At 32.8% G+C, this 24816-nt stretch overlaps 1 protein-coding gene across 2 annotated transcripts in view; it reads left to right on the top strand.

The window, feature by feature from the left end:
• Positions 1 to 24816, top strand: part of LOC143044714 (integrator complex subunit 10-like) — a 195991-nt gene that overhangs the window by 154542 nt on the left and 16633 nt on the right. The window contains exons 13-15 of one of the 2 annotated variants that reach the window (XM_076216800.1): positions 3406 to 3459; positions 5811 to 5990; positions 22111 to 22273. In XM_076216800.1, coding sequence (XP_076072915.1) covers positions 3406 to 3459; positions 5811 to 5990; positions 22111 to 22273 — 397 coding nt within the window. The remainder of the gene's footprint in view (positions 1 to 3405; positions 3460 to 5810; positions 5991 to 22110; positions 22274 to 24816) is intronic. The other variant, XM_076216801.1, reaches the window with a different exon arrangement.

Below are 24816 nucleotides of genomic sequence, written 5' to 3'. Positions count from 1 at the left end.
GCAGTTTTTGGCTTATAACTCAAAAACCAAAGCATTTTGAGGAAATCTGACGGGATAAAAATGTTTATCAGGTCAAGATCTATCTGCCCTGAAATTTTCAGATGAATCAGTCAATCGGTTGTTGGGTTGCTGCCCCTGAATTGGTAATTTTGAGGAAATTTTGCTGTTTTTGGTTATTATCTTGAATATTATTATAGATAGAGATAAACTGTAAACAGCAATAATGTTCATCAAAGTAAGATCTACAAATAAGTCAACATGACCAAAATGGTCAGTTGACCCGTTTAGGAGTTATTGCCCTTTATAGTCAATTTTAACCATTTTTCATAAATTAAATTAATCTTTTACAAAAATCTTCTCCTCTGAAACTACTGGGCCAAATTAATCCAAACTTGGCCACAATCATCTTTGGGGTATCTAGTTTAAAAAATGTGTGGCGTGACCTGGTCAACCAACCAAGATGGCCGCCACCGCTAAAAATAGAACATAGGGGTAAAATGCAGTTTTTGGCTTATAACTCAAAAACCAAAGCATTTTGAGGAAATCTGACATGGGATAAAAATGTTTATCAGGTCAAGATCTATCTGCCCTGAAATTTTCAGATGAATCGGTCAATCGGTTGTTGGGTTGCTGCCCCTGAATTGGTAATTTTGAGGAAATTTTGCTGTTTTTGGTTATTATCTTGAATATTATTATAGATAGAGATAAATTGTAAACAGCAATAATGTTCAGCAAAGTAAGATCTACAAATAAGTCAACATGACCAAAATGGTCAGTTGACCCCTTTAGGAGTTATTGCCCTTTATAGTCAATCTTTAACCATTTTTCATAAATCTAAGTAATCTTTTACAAAATCTCCACTGAAACTACTAGGCCACAATCATCTTTGGGGTATCTAGTTTGAAAAATGTGTCCGATGACCTGGCCATTCAACCAAGATGGCCGCCACGGCTAAAAATAGAACATAGGGGTAAAATGCAGTTTTTGGCTTATAACTATGAATTCAAAGCATCTAGAGCAAATCTGACAAGAAGTTAAATTGTTAATCAAGTCAATATCTATCTGCCCTGAATTTTTCAGATGAATTGGACAACTGGTTGTTGGGTTGCTGCCCTCCAATTGGTAATTTTTAAAGAAATTTTGCCGTTTTTGGTTATCTTGAATACTATTATAGATAGCGATAAACTGTAAACAGCAATAATGTTCAGCAAAGTAAGATCTACAAATAAGTCAACATGACCTAAATGGTCAATTGACCCCTTAAGGAGTTATTGCCCTTTATAGTCAATTTTTAACAATTTTCATTAATTTGGTAAATATATGTAAATTTTTACCAAATATAGTTCTCTGTTACTAATGGGCAAAGTTCATTATAGATATAATTGTAAGAAGCAAAATCGTTCAGTAAAGTAAGAACTTCAAACACATCACCATCACCAAAATACAATTTTGTCATGAAACCATTTGTGTCCTTTGTTTAATATGCACATAGACCAAGGTGAGCGACACAGGCTCTTTAGAGCCTCTAGTTTTTTGACATAATATTTTTATCCCACCACTCTTGTTCCAACCAACCCAAACCAAAAAATAAAATAAAAAATTTACCCTCCTTTTTTTTCTACAAAATATTTTTTTGTATCCCCTCCCCCCCCCCCCCCCCTTTTTCCAAACAAAAAATGCTTTCCTTCAGGTCATAATCTCATTATGAGAATATTAACCCCCAAAAATTTTTGAAGAAATTTTCTTTTTATTTCTGAACTTTGAAAGGAGAAAAATCCCCTCCCCTTCCAATGTATTTCATCTCCTTCAAATTTCCATTGGAATTTGCAACCATAATTACCCATTTAAATAAGTCTAAAAATAGAAATTGATATAAAAAACTGTGGCTAAAATCAATATTCCTTAATCATCATATATTTATTAGTAACTTCTTAACCTCAAAATTACAAAATTTCTTTATACATGATTCAAAAGCAATGTTAAAGGTAATCAAACATATTGTATTTGGATTACCTCCCTTACACTGCTTTTAAATTATCTCAATTGTCCTTTAACAAGAAAAACCCTTTTTTTGCCCCTTTTTCCTAAATGGTTTGAGCCATAACTCCCCCTCCCCCCCCCCCCCCCCCCCCCCCAAAGTCAATCCTAACCATCCCTTTGTATAATGGAAACTTGGGGTATAATTTCAGAGAGATTCATACACTTTAACACAAGTTATGTCTGGAAACTATAAAAATGCTTATTTGGGCCCTTTTTTTGGCCCTTATTTCCTACACTATTGGGAACATCACCCCCAAAATCAATCCCAACCTTCTTTTAGTGGTTATAAATCTTGTGTTAAAAGTTTATTGATTTCTATTAACTTATACTTAAGTTATTGTCCATAAATCATCTGTTTTTCGGATGATGCTGATGAGGACATGATACCAATATACGACCAAATTTTTTTTAATTTTTGCAGTCGTATAAAAATTTAAGATCATTACTTGCTTCATCTTCAGCAGTGTTATCAAATGCTATAACATTAAACAATACGAATGTTAGATGTGCATTTTGACAATAAATAGCTTTATATTTATACTTAAGGGGGCTCGCGGGTCTAAATGAAATTTTTTATTTAATATAGGATTTCTCTATATTTTTCTATAAATGAACTTTATCTTATACTTTATAGAAAAATGAAATAAAAAAATGGGGTCACCGTTCATTTACGCTCACAATCTGCCTTCGAAAGGAGCATACATTTTTGTTTATGTCCTTTTTTTCTGTTGAACTAATAGGAGAAATAGCGGTAATATCGAAATAAAAAAGAACTAAATTACAGAAATCGCTAAAATTTTACAATTATTTAGTCTATGTACAGCTTATTCGAAAACAACAATAAAAAATATAGGTCACCGATGAGTTAAAAAAGATATTTCAATTTTTATGCCAAAAAATGGCATTTTTGCACCAAAGGGAGATAATTTGAAGCTTTTTCAATGATATCTACATTTTAAAAGTCTGCTGGGGCCAACACGAATTGATTTTTTGGAATGATTTTTGTACCATATGATAAAGTAACAGCTACTCAAGATAATCAATAAAATTTGTAATGAAAAATTAATGTTTATTTTTTTCTGAAAATCTTATACCCGCGAGCCTCCTTAAGGACAAAACATCTGAAAAAACAAAACTTATAAACAAAGTTTCAAAGAAGAGCTTAACCAAAATTACTTAAAGTATAGCCAAACCCAGAAATGGAACGAAGCTCTGTATCAGAGGGATATATTCCTTGATTGAAATGATTTTCAAAACTGTATTATATTTATATTTGATAGAAATGGAAATTAATCAAATAAAACAGGGATTTATAGTTATTGAACTACAAAAAAATCTGCAACATAAGTCTGACTCTTTTTTCAGATACGTAGTAATTTACAGATGGCTTGCTGTTATCACTGCTTAGGAAATTATCCTGTAAGTAATTTTTTAAATAAAGATTTGGACAAAAAATTGTGTCAAATTTAAGGTTAGAACATGTAGTTTAAAATGCCAGCTGACGATTACTTTTGACTTAAACCAGCATTGTTCAGAAGTTTGAAAGCTGGAATTGCATCTAGAAGTGCCATATCATGTTTCTTGCATTTATTGTATCTCTGCTCAAACTCAATCATATACTGTGGATTCATTCATTATTATTTGTTGAATACCAATTTTTGTGGATTTCGTGGGTACATTTAAAACAAGAATTCAAATGTTTAACAAACCGAAATTTTCTAAAGGTTTGTATGCAGACTTTGGCAAAACCATGAAATCAAATATCCACGAAAATGCAGATGTTCATCAATCCATGAGAATTGGTACCACCTATGAAAATAAATGAACCCACAGTAATCAAAAATGCTTTCATCATCTCCTCTGTGGAACTAATCTAATATAGTATAAGCACCATAAGCCTGATCTATCTTACCTTCACAAAAAACTTGTCCAACTCAGTTATCAGCTTATCTACTCTTTCATCAACATTCAAATCACTGAGATCTACTTTTAGGGCTACTTACCTTGGTTTTCCTTGTAATGACAAAGCTAAAGCCAAACCTCTCTTCTTCTTGCCAAGATCAGTCATGAGTTGCCACATTTATACGTCAACTTCCTGTTTACCGAACACTTGCATATTTTTACACTATTAATATTATCCACTTGTGGCGGGGGTATCATCAGTGAGCAGTAGCTCGTAGTTTCACTTGTTTTGTCTATTATAATGTCTTTACTAAACTATATATTAACTAAACCCATAGTAACATGTACCTGAAAACAATAGAAAAAAATAATAGAAAACACAATAGTTACCAAAGGCAACCCCACAAACAGCAATCACTGAATTTACATGCTCCTTACTTGGGACAGGCACATACAGAATGTAGGAGGATTAAACATTTTTGCTAATCCCCCCACCCTCCCCCTAACCAAGAACAGTGGTGTTACAGTACAATATATGAACAAACTATAAAAATCAGTTGAAAAGGCTTTACAAATCAGATTGTAATGTTAAATTCTCTCTTATTATAAGTAATAGGATAACTATATTTGGTATGTGCGTACCTTGCAAGGTCCTCATGCCCGTCAGACAGTTTTCACTTGACCTCAACCTCATTTCATTGATCAGTGAACAAGGTTAAGTTTTGGTGGTCAAGTCCATATGTCAGATACTATAAGCAATAGGTATAATATATTCAGTGTACAATTTGGAAATTAGTATGGCGTTCATTATCACTGAACTAGTATATATTTGTTTAGGGGCCAGCTGAAGGACGCTTCCGGGTGCGGGAATTTCTCGCTACATTGAAGACCTGTTGGTGACCTTCTGCTGTTGTTTTTTCTGTGGTCGAGCTGTTGTCTCTTTGACACATTCCCCATTTCCATTCTCAATTTGATTGATACAAAGCAGAAAAACAACTAAAAAAAACACAGACTGGACGTGGCTGTACGTATAGATTATAACATGCCCTTTTCCATATTGGCCCTGGTATCAACCTGAGACTCCCATATCGGCCTCGAGGCTTTAGCCGAGGGCCTATATGGGTCGAGGGATGATACCAGGGCCAATATGGAAAAGACATGTTATAATCTTTTTATCACATATTAAATTTCTGCAGAAAAGAGAAAAAGGGTCAATTATAACAATTTAATGAAAGATAAAAGGTAAAATCTTAAACATTTTATCACAAACGTATCGTTCAGGACGCAGTGACGTCACATCATTTAGAATCAGGGCACAATATCAATATGCTCTTTTTTGCCCCGGGCAATTTTGAGGTTATTGCATATGCAAAACCAGACGTATTCGTAACAAATATGTGATAAATTTATATATTCCCACAACAAACAAAACAATAAGTACAGATCTTAGAGTACTTGCAGTTACTGACAGTTGCTTTGAACTAGCTATCAGTATCATGAGTACTATTATATGCTAATTGAACTTTACATTGATCTGATGAGTCAAGCTCCTAAATTTCAACTGAATTTTATTTGATTTATTAATTTCTCATTGTTATATATTTTTTCATGTCAGGTCTTTTTTTTAGTTTGCTTTGATTTACGGGTTTTGCTCATTTTTGGAGGCTGTACAGTGACCTATAGACTCTAACATTTACAACATTTGGTCTTTGATAGATATGTGTCTCGTTGGCAATCTTTCTTACCAATTCGCCTTATTTTACATATATATTGTCGTAAAATGTGTTATATGATGACTTTAATAAGTGATGTTTGTTAGAGTTGTAATGTATTGAATGTGAAGTTTTATTTGCTTTATATTTGATTAGAAAGTCTGTGAACTGGTGCTAGATACAATATCAGGATTGCAAGACAGTAATCCAAGCAACATAACAGATCAATCCCAGATTAATGTTCCTGAAGGCTGTTCACGCCACCTTGTGTTAACGTTGTGTAAAGAATCACAGATTTTTCCATATTGTATTAAGTTATTAGTTGCGTCTTTGAAGGTAAGGTTAATAAGAGAATGCATTCCATTTGTCAGGAAATATCAGTAAAACATGAGAAAGCTTAATCCAGACTTACCAGTATCATTTATACAGATTGCAGAAGTTAACTACATTTTTGCAGGTTTTTTGTCGAGCCTGCGACTTTTGTCGCAGAAAGCTCAACATAGGGATAGTATCCGGCAGCTGCAGCGGGGTCGTTAGCTAACTTCTTAAAAGATGGGAGACCTGGATGCTTCATACTTTGTATATAGATGCCTCATGTTACAAAGTTTCCGTCAGTCACATGTTCAATGTCCTTGACCTCCTTTTCATGGTTCAGTGACTACTTGAAAAAAAAGTTAAGATTGTTTGTAATGTTAAATTCTCTCTTATTATAAGTAATAGGATAACTATATTTGGTATGTGCGTACTTTGCAAGGTCCTCATGCCCGTCAGACAGTTTTCACTAGACCTCAACCTCATTTCATGGATCAGTGAAAAAGGTTAAGTTTTGGTGGTCAAGTCCATATGTCAGATACTATAAGCAATAGGTCTAGTATATTCAGTTTATGGAAGGACTTGTAAGGTGTACATGTCCAACTGACAGGTGTCATCTGATCTTGACCTCATTTTCATGGTTCAGTGGTTATAGTTAAGTTTTTGTCTTTTGGTCTGATTTTCTTATACTGTATGCAATAGGTCTACTATATTTAGTGAATGGAATGATTGTAATGTGTACATGTCTAGCTGGCAGGTGTCATCTGACCTTGTCCTCATTTTCATGGTTCAGTGGTCAAAGTTAAGTTTTTGAGTTTTGGTCTTTTTTCTAATACTAGGTATATGTCAACTATATTTGGTACATTGAAATATTTTATGATCTATATGTCAGTCGCGCAGGTTTTATTTGACCTTGACCTCATTTCATGGTTCATTGCTCAGTGTTAAGTTTTTTTGCTTTGATCTGTTTATCTTAAACTATAAGCATATAGGTCAACTATATTTATTGTATGGCAGAATTGTTAGCTGTACATGTCTGTGACGGTTAGATTTAGGACTATTAAAGAAGGCGAGACATTTCAGCGTGTGCACACTAGTTAGACAATAACTTGTTTAAGTGTATGGATCTCTGAAATTGTACTACAAGGTTCCTTACCACAAGGAAAAGATGTTATTAAGTCTTGGGATAATTGCTCTACGATAGTAGAGGGGCATTATGTTTTCTTATCTGTACGTCCGTTGGTCTACGTCCGTTCGTCTGTCGTAACGTTCGCCAGGATTCAGGTTTAAGTTTTCGGTCAAGGTAGTTTTTGATAAAGTTGAAGTCCAATCAACTTTAAACTTAGTACACATGTTCCCCATGATATGATCTTTCTAATTTAAATGCCAAATTAAAGTTTTGACCCCAATTTCACAGTCCACTGAACATAGAAAATGATAGTGCGAAGTTCAGGTTAAAGCTTTTGGTCAAGGTAGTTTTTGATGAAGTTGAACTCCAATCAACTTGAAACTAACTACACATGTTCCCTATGCTATGATCTTTCTAATTTAAATGCCAAATTAGAATTCTGATCCCCATTTCACGGTCCACTGAACATGGAAAATGATAGTGCAAGTGGGGCATCCGTGTACTATGGACACATGCTTGTTTCCAATTATTTTAGGAATTCATATTTGTTTTCAAAAATTTCAAATTTTTGAAAAGTCTCGAGAAGAAATCTTCAATTGCACAGTATTGCGCAATAGATTTGTAAGATCTTTGACCACATTTATTTTGTGTAAGAAACCTATATTATGTCAAAAATTTGATCACATTCAGAATTCAAACAGTATCAAGCTTGAATAATGCTTCCAAATTTGCCCCAACTGTTCAGGGTTCCACCTCTGCGGTAGTATCAGGCTGCGCTCAGCAAAGCATTTTATGTTCATTAAAAAGGGTGATTCTGCAGTTTTGGACAAAAACTCAAAAACACTTTCACCAATTTGCAGAAATTTGGTGAATTGTTTATATCTATTGACATGAACTCCCTTTTGAATTTTAAAATTGTTGATTTTACGTTTCTGAGTTACAGGGTTTTATTCATTAAAAATAAAAAAATTAAAATCCAGTTTTCGGACAATAACTCAAAAATGCTTTCAGCAGTTTTCATAAAAGGAAATGTGAGCTTTTCTCATCACTTAACGTCCGTCGTCGTCTGTCGTCGTTAACAATTTTTCAAACATCTTCTCCTCGGAAACTACTGAATGGATTTGGATGAAACTTAGATTGTTCCTTAGATTATCCTGCACAAAGTTTGTGCTTCGATTTTTGATCCATCAAAAAACATGGCTGCCGTTACTTAAAATACAACATAGGGGTCAAATGCAGTTTTTGGTTTATATCTAAAAAACTAAAGCATTTAAAGCAAATCTGACATGGGGGGTAAAAATGTTCATTAGGTCAAGATCTATCAGTCCTGAAATTTTTAGATGAATCAAACAACCCATTGTTGGGTTGCTGCATGCCACTTAATTGGTAATTTTAAGGAAATTTTGCAGTTTTTGGTCATTATCTTGAATATTATTATAGATAAAGATAAACTGTAAACAGCAAAAATGATCAGCAAAGTAAGATCTACTAATAAGTTAATATGACCAAAATTGTCAATTGACCCCTTAAGGGGTTATTGTCCTTTAATGACAATTTTTCACAATTTGTTCATCATATTTGCTAACTTTAAAAAATCTTCTCCTCTAAAACTACTCAACCAAATTCAACCAAACTTCTTTTGAATGATCAGTAGGATGTATAAAATAAGTTTGTGTGTTATTTTTTAATTCGTCAAAAAACATGGCTGAAGGCATTGTTTACCAGGTGAGCGATTCAGGCTTTTGAGAGCCTCTTGTTTTTTATAAGGGAGATAATTTGTTACTTCTGGTTTGAAAAATGGTACTTCCGTTACTATTTGAATATTTACTTGACACTGATTCCAAAAATATCTGGTTCTATATACTTTTATATTAATAAAGTACGAAAAATAGCTACTTCCGGTTTACACAATGTCACTTCCGGTTGTTTTTTCAAGGTTAGATGTATTTGTTGGTTAATGCAAACATATGTACTCCATGAAAATTGCTAACTGATAAAAAAAAAAAAACAAGAAACACTCTTTTTAGCATTCAAATGAAACATTTTGTGTTCATTATTTAATTTAACAATTAACGAGGAGTGAAAATAAATTTTGTTAACGTCGAGCACGATTGTGTTATTATCACCACCATTTTGTTTACATTAATTACGAAAAGAAGTTCGGTCAACCTCGTCTATAGAAAAATAAACAACGTCAAGAACAACTACCAGAAGTCCTTTTGACCAATCATATCAACGTATTTCTTAATATGCAAATCAATAAGAATTATATTGATGAACAGGCACCTTAGTCAAGAATTGATGAACAGGCACCTCAGTCAAGAATTGAAAAAGTGAAATCAGAAGATTTATTTGAAATGTGGGCTAAAAATACCAGTCAGGACAGATCACCAGTGTCAACGTGATGATCGTAACTGCAGTTACGATCATCACAATATGGCGGACACAAATATAGGGATATTTTATAGGGCTGATTTCTCCACTTTAACAGCTTATTTTCAGATTTGTATCATGTCAAGAAACATCTTTATAAGCATTGCCATTGAAATATTTTTTCGGACCGGATGGAAAAGCAACAAGAAGAATGAAAATCGAGATACAAAAAATCACGATGATGATCGTAACTTTTATTTATTTTTGTCGAGCCTTCGACTTTAGTCGAAAAAGGGAGACTAAGCGATCCTACATTCCGTCGTCGGTGTCGGCGGCGGCGGCGTCCACAAATATTCACTCTGTGGTTAAAGTTTTTGAAATTTGAATAACTTTCTCAAACGATCCTGGATTTCTACCAAATTTGGACAGCAGCTTGTTTATGATCAAAAGATAGTATCCAGAAGTAAATTTTGTAAAAATAAAATTCCATTTTTTCTGTATTTTACTTATAAATGGACTTAGTTTTTCTGCCGGGAAATATCATTCACTCTGTGGTTAAAGTTTTTAAAATTTTAATAACTTTCTTAAACTATCCTGGGTTTGTACCAAACTTGGACAGAAGATTGTTTATGATCATAAGATAGTATACAGAAGTAAATTTTGTAAAAAAAAAATCCATTTTTCTGTATTTTACTTTTAAATGGACTTAGATTTTCTGCCAGGAAACAATACATTCACTCTGTGGTTATAAACTTTTTTAAATTTTAATAACTTTCGTAAACTATTTTGGATTTGTACCAAACTTGGACAGAAGCTTGTTTATGATCAAAAGCTAGTATCTAGAAGGAAATTTTGTAAAAAAATAAATCTATTTTTTTGTATTTTACTTTTAAAGTGACTTAGATTTGCTGCGAAACAACACATTCACTCTGTGGTTTAACTTTTTAAAATTTTAATAACTTTCTTATACTATTTTGGATTTGTACCAAACTTGGAAAGAAGCTTGTTTATGATCAAAAGCTAGTATCTAGAAGGAAATTTTGTTTTCTTCTAGTTAACATTACATTCAGTGTGCAGTTAAATTTTTTAAACATTTATTACATAAACTATCCTGGATTTTTACCAAACTTGGACAGAAGCTTCTGACAATCAAAAGATAGTTACAACAGGAATATTTTATTGATTTGTTTCCTCATTTTTGTTGAGCTTGTGATAAACAGAAAGAGTAGGCGAGACACTGGGTTCCGCGGAACCCTTACAAATTTTTATCAACGATGATCGTAACTTTTACTTAAGATGATCGTAACTGTCTGTTCCAACGAAGCATTTTCTGATAAATAAAGACAAATATAGCTGTCTAGTATGCGAGAAAATGTACGTTATCAGCTGATATTGTGATAATAATGAGGAACGATCACTGAGGGTAGGGTAACGTCCTATTGGTAAGTGCACAAATGGTTATGACTTCTCAGGATTTCGTATTTATTTTTTATCTAGTTCAATATTAAAATGCATTGGGGGTTAACAACTTTATATTGATTTCATATGTTTTATATAAATAAGATATTGGACAGTTCATATTAATGACCAGTTTGTTAAAATAGATTTTTTTTCATCCCCCCCCCCCCCCACACACACACACACACTTTACATAAATAGCCAACCCATGGTAAATATAGGTAACAGTAGTCCAATGGCGTATCGAGATTTTCATAAAGGGATGGGGGACTGGCTGCCTAAGAGTAGGCCCATTATACAATCAACCAAATTTCCCCCACAAAAAAAGGTGATGCGAGCACCTTGACCCTCCCTCTAAGTCTGGCTCTGTAGTCTACCAATGTTTAATAGTCATAGTTTGATTAAAAAAAAAAAAGGCCAGGCAACAATTTAAAACTGATAGAAAGTCATCAAAATAATGTAACTTCATGCTTTCCTTTACTTTATTAAGTGAAAGTTTTGGCCTGTATTCTTAAACTGTATCATGAAAATGATATTTATATCAACTTCATATCAACGTAAATCCATTTTGAATGTTATAACTAAATTACTCATAAGAAAATAATATTGAGGACATTTGCATATAAGTCTGCTAATCCCCTTATGTCATTTCTTTTTAGAATAGTGGTTTTCATTTATTCTTTGTTTAATTTTAAAATCATGATAATTTTATTTTTTGTTCGTAACTGCTAAATAGGGTGTTCATTTAGTAAAAACAAAACATTCATAAATTTTGAGTTACGATCATCTTTTTATAAAAACAAGTCAAAGTTATGATCATCTATAGACGAAGTTACGATCATCATCATGATTTTTTTAATCTCGATTTTCCTTCTTCGGATTGTTTTTTTATAATTTATGAAAAACACATTCAATGGCAAAAAATTAATGCTTTTTATGGTGTATGGATCTCTCAGTTTTTTCTCCTCAAGATTTCAGAAATTAAAAAGAAAATTTCTTCAAATTTTTTTTTTGCAAAAAATTGGGGTAAATTTTAATTACTGTATTTATTTATTTTTATTGTTTTCAATTCACAACAGCATAGTGTATTGCACAAAAGCAAAAAATGGAATATAAATTCAAATCATATTACCGATTTTAAGTTCTTTGACTACAGTTATTCTGTGTCATAAACCTTTTATGTTTCAAATATTTGATTACAATCCAAATTCAGACCTAAATGAAGCGTGAATATTGTGTCCATTTTTGCCCCAACTGTTCAAGGTTGAACATCTGCGGTCGTATCCAGCTGCGCTCTTGGAAGCAATTTATTTGTTATTATCTTGAATATTAATAATGATAAACAGAAAAAATGTTCAGCAAAGTAAGACTTAAAAATAAGTTTTTTGATCAAAATAGTCAATTGTCCCTTTAAGGAGTTATTGCCCTTTAAAGAAATTTTCATAATTTGTTCATCTAGTTAAAATTCTTCTCCTTTGCAGCTGCTGAATTAATTTCAACTAAACTTGGGCTGAAAGAGTTGAGTATCTAGTATAAATTTTCTATTTTATTATGCCCACCTACGATAGTAGAGGGGCATTATGTTTTCTGGTCTGTGTGTCCATTCGTTCATCCGTCCGTTCAATCGTCCGTCTGTTTGTTCATCTGTCTGTCCATCGGTTCCCCTTCAGGTTGAAGTTCTTAGTCAAGGTAGTTTTTGATTGAGTTGGAAGTCCAATCAACTTGAAACTTGTACACATGTTCCCTATGATATATGCTCTTTTTAATTTTAATGCCAAATTAGAGTTTTAACCCATATTTCACAGTCCACTGAACATAGAAAATAATAGTGTGTGTGGGGCATCCGTGTACTATGGACACATTCTTGTTTACTTGCATATCAAGAAACATAGCCACTATGGCTAAAATGGAACATAGGGGTAAAATGCAGAAGAAAATATGACCGCTACAAAGATCATATTTATATCGAATTTTTAAGCCATTCATTAATATATATTGAAAAGCAAAATCAAGTTGATGGAAGATTTAAGCAAAAATTAACAAGTGAGCGATTCAGGCTCTTGAGAGCCTCTTGTTTGATAGAATATGATAAACAATTTGTATAATAATATTGAAACATTGTTAATGATAACATTGACATTAAAGCAATCGAATTAAAAAATGTATGAACAAAATTGTATTTATTAACCACAATTTGGATAACAAAATGAAGTCATTTTGTACCAAAAAAATGCAATGCCTTATTTGTGTGAATGCCCTTTGATGACAATTTTTACCAATTTTTGCCTGAAATATTACAATAGAGAAATAGAAACTTAAATAAGCAAAAATGATCAACAAGTTAAGAACTACAATTAAGACTATATAGAGGAAATCATCTGACGACAAGTTATTGCCCATTAATTATGGTTTTCACCATTTTTTGGCATTTTGCCTTATATGATAAAAATTATAAAAAGATAAATTGACACTTAAAATCAGAAAAATGATTATCAAGTCAAAATCTACTTTCAAGTCAAATATTGCTTAGTAGACACTATTTAAAACAGTGATTGCCCTTAAATGAGTATTTTTATGCCCCATTTATGGACATTATGTTTTCTGGTCTGTGCGTCAGTGTGTATGTCCATTCTGTCCCACTTCAGGTTAAAGTTTTTGGTCGAGGTAGTTTTTGATGAAGTTGAAGTCCAATCAACTTGAAACCAAGTACACAAAAACTGTTCCCTATGATATGATCTTCCTAATTTTAATGCCAAATTAGACTTTTTTCCCCATTTTCACAGACAATTTTTTTTAAAGGCAGTGCTTTAAGGCCTGACTTTCAAGTCATGAGGTTCATCTTTCCTTACGCAAATCTTTGCTGGGGGTCATTTTGCAAGAAATAGATCCGGAAATGTTTAAATTTCTCCTCTACTTTTTGTGGTATGTATTGGTTTTTGTTCCTTTCATTTACATTGGGAAATAAAGAAACGATCAGTGTGTATTGTTCGTTTTAAAAATCTGTTTATTAATGTGTCTTTTGCATTATAAGCAGTCAATCTGATTACAAACTATCATTATTCGAATTCCGTGTGGAAAGAGGTCCGTTAATTTCGAGTACTATTTGCGATCTAAAGATATTTTAAAATCATTTCACTCGTTGATATAACATGATATTATAATTAAAAGTCGACTGACCGTGAATTATATTGCATAATATACAATTTAAAGTATTTCTGTACGTGAAGCCGTATGACGTTATAGTTATTTCGGTCTCAGTTATGTAAAATATGAAATTATCGTTCCTGAATAGGGTTCCACTAATTAAAGACAAGAAGCGTCAAAAAGTGATAAGAAGCGACAATAAAATTAAAATAGCGATAAGAAGCGACAATATAATTAATTTAGCGAGAAGAAGCGTCAAGAAGACTATATAGCGACTATACATAAATAAAAAAAATGTCATTGCAACAACTTATTCCCCATAGATATTAAAAAAAACATGCATTATTTTTTATTATAGGGGCGGTTATAAAACATTTTTTATATTATTGTACATTGATAGATAAAAATATGTTTTTATTAAGAAGAAAGGGATAAGTTTTTATTAGATATAAAAAAAAATTATTTTATGCACACGCTAAAAATTGGCCATCAAAACAAAAATAATTCAATTTCCTTTTAAAGAATTTATTGAATCAAAACCATGCAATATCATTTCCTTTCTAACAGTGAAATTCTTCTTTTTCATAGGGACATATTTGATAGGTGTAACTTCACCCTATCACATCAAATGAGAATAGCCTCGTGAGAGAATTACGATTCGCTTGTCCCTTGTTAGTTATTGTCGCTTCGTCACTAAATTAAACTTCTTGTCGCTGTTTGTCTCTAAAATTCTTCTTGTCTCTTATTAGTGAGACCAGTCAGTTCCGTCCTTAACTTCCGTTTTTGCACTGCAAAACAATCACACAATTAACGATGCCTAGTCCTTGTTGGTGTGTACCTGAGCGTCATTTAAGAGGAGGACTTGCATTTCTAAATGACTTAATAAGAAGGAAAAGTTGGATCAACGCCATGGCTCAAACGTAGATTGTCATGTGCGATGCAATCGTAGAACCCATATCAATCAGCTGTTGTTTGCAAGGCACATTTTACTGAAAACGACTACGTTCAGGAAACTATTCATGGTAAAACTTTATTTTCTTTAAGAAATATATACTGTTATTTATATAATCGCCATGCAAGTAAACCAAAGTCTGTTTGCAACCGCAATTATCGTTTTAGAATAAAAAGGGGGGTGAATTCAAGACGTCATAACTTTTGGGATTACGATTCAATATCATCTGTTTGACATTTTTTGGTTAATACTACAATTGTATGGTTTTTCTACAAGAGATATATTAGGCCAATTAAAATTAATTGATAGATTTTCATCCCCGCCCGCCCCTTTGAAATCTTCCCGCCCCAATTTTTTTTATTTTTGAAAAAAATTACGATTTCCGGATTTTGTTCATTTCCGTTACCGGAAACCGTCGATATTTCGTTTCGTGTAAAACTTCCTGTTGCAAATTTCGGTTTTTGTATTTCTTAGAGTATTCTAACTGGATTATTAAGGTGGTATGGGTGTCTAAAATAAAAATGATAGAATTTGTTCATACTTTGCCAAAACGTAGTATCTATTGATATATGTTGGAAAATATAATAAAAATGATAGGTCACCGTGCATTTTCTCAAGCTACAGTATCAAAAGAAAAGATGGGGTCACTGTACGTTTTTTCCGGCTAAAATACAAAATAGGAAAACTTCATGTAGAATCCTTCAGAAAATGCATTGTTTTAGAGTTACCTCCCCTTGAAATGCCAATTTAAAAAAAAATTAAAAACAACCAAAACTAATCAACATTTACAAAAATATTAATATTTGTATGTTATATTCCTATAAATTGGTTCCTTTAAATGAAAATCACATTAAATATCTGCATTCCTGCATCCCATTTTGCTATTTTGATAGAAAATATGGACCTTTGGTTCTCTTACAATCCAAGATGGAGGAAGACACCCATACCACCTTAAGTCCATATATTCTGCTGATCTATGATGACAACATCATTTACCGAGAATAAACTAAAAGATTGATCACGAGAAAGGCGTGAAATATTCGCTGTACACTATGTCACAAATGACAAATTTATGTTTGTGAGTAAAACACCTTGGATTTAGTTTATTTATACAATGACTTTGTGTCAAGAAATTTGGACTGTGAAAGAAACCCAAAAAGCATCAGAATTGTGGAACACATTTGACTGGAATAAAGACTTTGACACAAGCATGGACTTTTTAGATTAATGACCGTATTATTGAGTTCAGAAAGTCGACAAACATACGCATTTTTAATTTATTAATTTACAGCAAGCTCTTAGAAATAAATTTAGCCATGCCTTTCGTTTTTTGTTAAAAAAAACCACAGCAAACATCCTCTGTCCCTATACCCACGATGGAGTCATTAAACAACTCTGTTCTACATTGTAATTATATTTTCATCTTGCATATTTTAAAGGACCAACCCTATTATTTCAACACTGTTTGAGTTTTCATTTTATTCTGTACTTATCGTACTCGTGTTGCATACCAATGGATTTGCTTCATTTTATTAGGACAACAAAACATAGCTTAGAAAGCAAAATATATTTCATGACGTAGGTAGTCCAACTGAAGAGAGCATTTCCTCACATTTCTGATGTTTACTATAAAATAGGTTTCTAAAGCAGCAATTACATGTAGAACAGTGGTTGCCAATCAGAGATATATATTTACGAATTTGAAAAAGCGGCACCAGCATATGGAGTAAATGTGTTTCAATATTGATACGTTACTCTAGAGTTAGCTCAAAGTACATGTACGCTGATTTTGTTGAACCAGGAATACTGCTTTCTCAAAAGTTGCTAAGACAGGGCTATTAATCATCAAATTAAGGTCATCACTCAATTTTATGGTTGCCATCATGAGCTGATTGGCCATAATGACAAAAGTGTGTCAGAAATCATATCTCAGTGATATTCTTCCTCAGTCATAACAACCTTCCATCATTACCGAACTGAACAAAAAAATAACATGACGGGTGCCGTATACGGTGTAAGAAATGCTTGCCTTTCCGGAGCACCTGATTTCATTCCTGGTTTTTAGTGGAGTTTGTGTTGTTTCCTACCATGCCTACTTAGTACTTGTAACTGTTGGTGTAAATGTCTTTTGGTTTTACGAGTCTTTGGTTACTCCTTTGTTTTGATTGTTATTGTCTTATACAAGATACCTAATGCATGTATTTACATGATATAAGCTTATTATTACACTTGCATATATGATCGAATAACACGTGACAAGAAGGTTTCATATGAAATAAAATTTAAAAAATAAAATCCTCCCACCCGCCCCATTTTTTTCAAAAACTTGGATGAAAATCTACTAATTAATTTTAGTTGGCCTTATACTGATAATTATTAGCTCACCTGGCCTAAAAGGCCATGTGAGCTTTTCTCATCACTTGGCGTCCGTCGTCGTCGTCGTCGTCGTTAACAATTTTTCAAACATCTTCTCCTCTGAAACTACTGAATGGATTTGAATGAAACTTAGCATGATTGTTCCTTAGATTATCCTGCACAAAGTGTGTGCTTCGATTTTTGATCCGTCAAAAAACATGGCCGCCGTTACTTAAAATAGAACATAGGGGTCAAATGCAGTTTTTGGCTTATATCTCAAAAACGAAAGCTTTTAGAGCAAATCTGACATGGGGTAAAAATGTTCATTAGGTCAAGATCTATCAGCCCTGAAATTTTCAGATGAATCAAACAAACCATTGTTGGGTTGCTGCCACTTAATTGGTAATTTTAAGGAAATTTTGCAGTTTTTGGTCATTATCTTGAATATTTTTATAGATAAAGATAAACTGTAAACAGCAAAAATGATCAGCAAAGTAAGATCTACAAATAAGTTAATATGACCAAAATTGTCAATTGACCCCTTAAGGGGTTATTGTCCTTAAATGACAATTTTTCACAATTTGTTCATCACATTTGCTAACTTTAAAAAATCTTCTCCTCTAAAACTACTGAATGGATTTGGATGAAACTTAGCATGATTGTTCCTTAGATTATCCTGCACAAAGTGTGTGCTTCGATTTTTGATCCGTCAAAAAACATGGCCGCCGTTACTTAAAATAGAACACAGGGGTCAAATGCAGTTTTTGGCTTATATCTCAAAAACGAAAGCATTTAGAGCAAATCTGACAGGGGTAAAAATGTTCATTAGGTCAAGATCTATCAGCCCTGAAATTTTAAGATGAATCAAACAAACCATTGTTGGGTTGCTGCCACTTAATTGGTAATTTTAAGGAAATTTTGCAGTTTTTGGTCATTATCTTGAATATTATTATAGATAAAGATAAACTGTAAACAGCAAAAATGATCAGCAAAGTAAGATCTACAAATAAGTTAATATGACCAAAATTGTCAATTGACCCCTTAAGGGGTTATTGTCCTTTAATGACAATTTTTCACAATTTGTTCATCACATTTGCTAACTTTAAAAAATCTTCTCCTCTAAAACTACTAAACCAAATTCAACCAAACTTCAACTGAATGATCAGTAGGGTGTATAAAATAAAGTTTGTGCTTTATTTTTTATTTCGTCAAAAAACATGGCCGTCATGGCTAAAAATAGAACACAGGGTAAAATGCAGTTTTTGGCTTATATCTCAAAAACTCCAGCATTTAGAGCAAATAAGACAAGAAGTTAAAGTATTTATTAGGTCAAGGTCTACCTGTCCTGAAATTTTCAGCCGAATTGGGTAACTGGTTTTTCAGGTATAATGCCCCTGAATTGATGATTTTAAAGAAATTTTGCAGTTTTTGGTTATTATCTTCAATATTATTATAGATACAGATAAACTGTTAATAGCAAAAATGTTAAGCAAAGTAAGATCTACAAATAAGTCAATTTGACCAAAATTGTCAATTGATCCCTTAAGGAGTTATTGCCCTTTAAAGACTTTTTTCACAATTTGTTCATCATGTTGACTTAAAAAATCTTCTCCTTTGAAACTGCTGTATCAATTTCAGCCAAACTTAGGCTAAATGAGTTTCAGAGTATCTAGTATAAATTTTATATTTCATTTCCTTGTATGTCAGAAACATAGCTCCTATGGCTAAAATAGAACATAGGAGAAAATGATTTTTTTTTTGCTTTTGAAGAAAATAGGACGATTCAAAGAACATTTAAATAAATTGAAAAGCCAAAATAATCATTCATGAGAGATTTAACCAAAAAAATTAAGGTGAGCGATTCAGGCTCTTGAGAGCCTCTTGTTTTAGCAGTAATTATGTAAATTTCGGTTGTAATGACAAGAATTCATGAGCTATATGCCTCGGGCTTTCTTGAAAAATATCAATGACAATGTAAACAGGAACAAAACATTGACATGAATGATGCTCTCCACCTATGTTATAGTTATTTAGGTATGTGTGTTGCACAAGTCTTTCACAAGTTTCAAAAAAGCTAATGTTATAAAACTTTTTTCAGGGCACATACCCACTTTATAGAGACTTGTCTACTGCCATGCATTCCCATCCTATTTTCATGCACCATTTGTAAGCAAGAGACTGAATGGTTTACAAAATTAAAAATCAGGACGGTGTCCCGTTAAACCAAAAGAACTAAACTGGATGAATATTGTAGGAGAAATCTAGAGGAAAGTTTTGATTTGTAAAATTGGTTTTCCTGAACAGATGTACATTCATCCTGCAGGAAAGATTTATAACTGTCCACCACCAACTGACGAGCTAATGTTGAGCTTCACAGATGGAATTACTCAAACACCATAAATGCCTATGTTTTCAGCACAGATTTCACAAATCATGACACAGCTGTGCATTTTAATGCCCCACCTACGATAGTAGGGGGGCATTATGTTTTCTGGTCTGTGCGTCCGTTCGTCTGTTCGTCCGTTCGTCCGTCCGTCTGTCCCTCTTCAGGTTAAAGTTTTTGGTCAAGGTAGTTTTTGATGAAGTTGAAGTCCAATCGACTTCAAACTTGGTACACATGTTCCCTATGATATGATCTTTTTAATTTTAATGCCAAATCAGAGTTTTTACCCCAATGTCACGGTCCACTGAACATGGAAAATGATAGTGCGGGTGGGGCATTCGTGTACTGGGGACACATTCTTGTTTATACCTGTTAAGAGTCGAAAACTAAATATTATTTTTATATAAATAAACATATATTGTGTCATTTTAGAACTTTTATTTTTCCAAAGGATGCATGAATGAAAGTAGTGAAATTCATTTTGCTTTGATATATAGATTTGAATTACAATTGTTCATGTTATTGTAATGCATATAAAAATAAGGAGATGTGGCACAATGTAAATATATGATATTCTGTGAGTTTATCAAACTAAAGGGGATAAGAAATGGGTATAAGCAGTTACAGGACTGTACTACTGTACAAACTCCAACAATGAGAAAAACTCATACTGTAAAGAGAATTTCATATTTACAAGTAAGTTTTGTTTTTGCATTGAATAATTTTCTTCTATTGTCTTAAAAGCAAATATGGGAAGTGGTTAAAATGCTAATGAGACAGCTTTTATGGCCACCAGATGTCATTGTTACCTTGATTAAAAACTCCTTTTTAGCTCACCTGACATGACTCATCACTTGGTTTCGTCGTCCATAAACTTTTACAAAAAATCTTCTCTGAAACTACTGTGCCAAATTTAACCAAACTTAGCCAAAATCATCATTGCGGTATCTAATTTAAAAAATATGTGGTTAGACCCGGTCAACCAACCGAGATGGCCACTATGGCCAAAAATAGAACATACAGGTAAAATGTAGATTTTGGCTTATAACTCTGAAACCAAAGCATTTAGAGCAAATCTGACATAGGGTGAAATTGTCTCTTCAGGGAAGATCTATCTGCCCAGGAATTTTCAGACAAATCTGACAACCCGTTGATGGATTACTGCCCCCAAATTAGTAATTTGAAGGAAATTTTGCAGAGTTTGGTTATTATCTTAAATATTATTATAGATAGAGATAAACTGTAAACAGCAATAATGTTCTGCAAAGTAAGATCTACGAATAGGTCAATATGACCAAAATTTTAAGTTGACCCCTTAAAGAGTTATTGCCCTTTATAGTCAATTTTTAACAATTTTCATAAATTTTTGTATTTTTTGTTAATTTTTAAAAAACATTTTCAACTGTAAATACTGGGCCATGTTTATTATAGATAGAGATAATTGTAGCACCAAGAATGTTCAGTAAAGAAAGATCTACAAACACATTCCCATCATCAAAAACACAATTTTGTCATTTTATATGTGTCCGTTGTTTAATATGCACATAGACCGTCCAAGGTGAGCGACACAGGCTCTTGAGAGTCTCTAGGTCATTAATACAGGTAGATAACTTTATCATGTTTATACTGAAAAATAATTTTGCATGGAGGGAGAATTTTAAAAAAGTTCTGTCTTCAAAAGAGTTGACATGTTACTATGTACATTAACCATTATGTTACTTGATGTTCTAGCAATACACACAGAACGGAGACTAGTCAATCTTTGTGAATTATTTTTCATAGGATAGGAGTAATTGAATATGTGTATATAATCAATAATTAAAAATAGTTTTATTTACATTAAAAAGGAAAAGTTCTTATGTCTTTTAAAAAAATGCATTTCATGGCGAGGTACAGAAAATATACTGTAAACAGTAGACTATAGATATAGGTGAACAAGGTACAAGAGAACTCTAAATCTTAAATACTACAAACCACCTCTGTTCTATGGAAGATAATGATATAACTGGACTAGAAATACACACAACCTGTAATTAACTGCCTTTACAGCGCTTTCGCGCTTTGATTAAGAATTCTATTCTAGTCTATAATGTTGGAGAGTGTCTTTGTTGAATATGCATATAGTATTATAGACCAAGATGAGCCACAAACTCTTTAGAGCCTCTAGTTTGAACGGGCAAATGTCCCTGGCAAAAAGCACAAATGTCCTATGAAACGTCCTGTGCCATAATTTAATTAACATAATTAAGTAACAGCAATAAAAGATCTAAAATGACACATTTAGAAAATCAAAAATGAAGACTCATAAATGAATATGATAGAATATTTAGATATTTTTTTTTTTTTACAGGAGAAGATATTTTCAGGAAAATGTGATGATATGGCACTGGGTCATATGATTATATTGCTGCAGTATGATTGGCCAAAACATACAGATTTGTTTCATCAAGTGATGCAAAAGATCAAAGCACAAGGCAGTTTAACATACAACTTTTTCTTTAATTATGTGATTAGTATCCATTTTATGAATTCAAATTTTAGTTAACGGGTACCTAGAACCTAGGCATGTGTTATTACAAATTTAGTCTTTAAAGATTTTCATATTAATTCACTTAAAAAGCACTCTGTCAGATTTAATTAAAGATTTCAGAAAAAAATATTTGGTATTATGGTATACGATAGTACAATTAAATGATGTTATGTCCATCTGTTTGTCTATATTTCATCACTTTGAATGATGATTCAAAGTACAACGTTCACAAGCCCCAAAAAAGCCTGAATTTCTTCTGTATTATACAATTTCTTAAAGGCCACAATTTCTTTCTTAACCTTAATGCTAAGAAAAACAAATCTCTTCATAAAAGTAAATTTTAGGCATCAAAGTCAACTTATTTTAAAAAAGTAGTCAATAACAATGATTTTATGCATTTTGGGACCTAATAGTTTTCAAACAATAGCTTTCATCTTATAGTTATCAGTCAGTTCGTAACAAATTGTGTCCGCTCTATATCTTGAGAACCTCTATAATTTCATATGTTATACTTGACATGTATATTAACCAACAACAGAGGGTGTGATATACTGTTTGTACAACTTCCTACGTCGAAAGTCATAGTAAAAAACTTGGGTTTCAGTTGTCAACCTCATGTCCTAAGTAGAGATTGAGTGCCCTCTATTTTTAGAACCGTTAGGATTTCAAAGTTACTACTTAACCAACACCAGAGGGTGTGTCATAATGTATGTACAATGTACAACTTCTTAGGTCAAAGGTCAAGGTCAAAATCTTAGGTTTAGTTGACCCCAAGTCCTATAATCAAGATTGTGTCGGCTCTATATCTTGAGAACCGTTATGATTTCAAAGTTTATACTTGACATATATGTTAACCAATTCCAGAGGGTGTTTCATAATATTTGTACAACTTCCTAGGTCAGAGGGCAAGGTAAAAAACTTGCGTATCAGTTGACAACCTCATGTCTTATGTTCAAGTTATTCATATCAGGCCCACTTTGATGGCACCCATCGTTTATAATGTTATGTTAAAGAAGTAAGGTTGTATTAAATGATTTATTGCAGCCTTTTCAATGTAAAATTTGTAGTTTTTTGGCCAGATTAAAACAAAGAGTAAATTTTAGGGACTATTTTAACCCTCTTTGGATTGACATGTGGGAGAGAGATCTCTAATTGATAATAACAATTTAAAATTTTGTTATTTTATATGCCCTTTTTTAGCTCACCTGGCCTATAAGGCCAAGTGAGCTTTTCTCATCACTTGGCATGTGTTGGCGTCCGTTGTCGTTAACTTTTACAAAAATCTTCTCCTCTGAAACTACTGGGCCAAATTTAACCAAACTTGGCCACAATCATCCTTGGGGTATCTAGTTTAAAAAATGTGTCCAACGATCCGTCCAACCAACCAAGATGGCCACCATGGCTAAAAGTAAATCATAGGGATAAAATGTAGATTTTGGCTTATAACTCTGAAACCAAAGCATTTAGAGCGAATCTGATGGGGGATTAAATTGTTTATCAAGTCAAGATCTAGCTGCCCTGAATTGGCAATTTGAAGGAAATTTTGCCGGTTTTGGTTAATATCTGGAATATTATTATAGATAGAGATAAACTGTAAAAAGCAATAATGTTCAGCAAAGTAAGATCTACAAATAAGTCTGCATGACCAAAATGGTCAGTTGACCCCTTAAGGAGTTATTGCCCTTTTTAGTCATTTTTTACCAATTTTTCGTAAATTATTGTAATCTTTTACAAAAATCTTCTCCTCTGAAACTACTGGGCCAAATTTAACCTTACTTGGCCACAATCATCATTGAGGTATCTTGTTTAAAAAATGTGTGCAGTGACCCAGCCAACCAACCAAGATGGCCACCATGGCTAAAAATAGAACATAGGGGTTAAAATGAAGATTTTGGCTTGGAACTCTGAAACCAAAGCTTTTAGAGCAAATCGGACATGGGGGTTAAACTGTTTATCAAGTTAAGATGTATCTGACCTGAAATTTTCAGACGAATCGGACAACCAGTTGTTGGGTTGCTGCCCCTGAATTGGTAATTTTTAAGGAAATTTTGCCGCTTTTGGTTATTATCTTGAATATTATTGTAGATAGAGATAAACTGTAAACAGCAATAATGTTTAGCAAAGTAAAATCTACCAATAAGTCAACATGACCAAAATGGTCAGTTGACCCCTTAAGGAGTTATTGCCCTTTACAGTCAATTTTTAAAATTTTTAATAAATTTTGTAAATTTTTAACAAAATATTTTCCTCTGTAACTAATGGGCCAATTTCATTATAGATGAAGATAATTGTAAGTAGCAAGAATGTTCAGTAAAGTAAGATCTACAAACACATCACCATCACCAAAACACAATTTTGTCATTAATCCATCTGTGTCTTGTTTAATGCACTAAGACCAAGGTGAGCGACACAGGCTCGTTAAAATGACGTTTTATGGTTTAGAGTTTGCCATCAGTCAGTCCATTAGACTGTTTGTATTACAACACTGTGAATGGAAACAATAATTTGTTTTAACCAATTGTAATG

This window comes from Mytilus galloprovincialis, chromosome 9 (assembly GCF_965363235.1).
Source record: "Mytilus galloprovincialis chromosome 9, xbMytGall1.hap1.1, whole genome shotgun sequence".
In the NCBI taxonomy this organism is placed as follows: Eukaryota; Metazoa; Mollusca; class Bivalvia; order Mytilida; family Mytilidae; genus Mytilus; species Mytilus galloprovincialis.
This window is presented reverse-complemented; position numbering and strand designations above follow the sequence as displayed.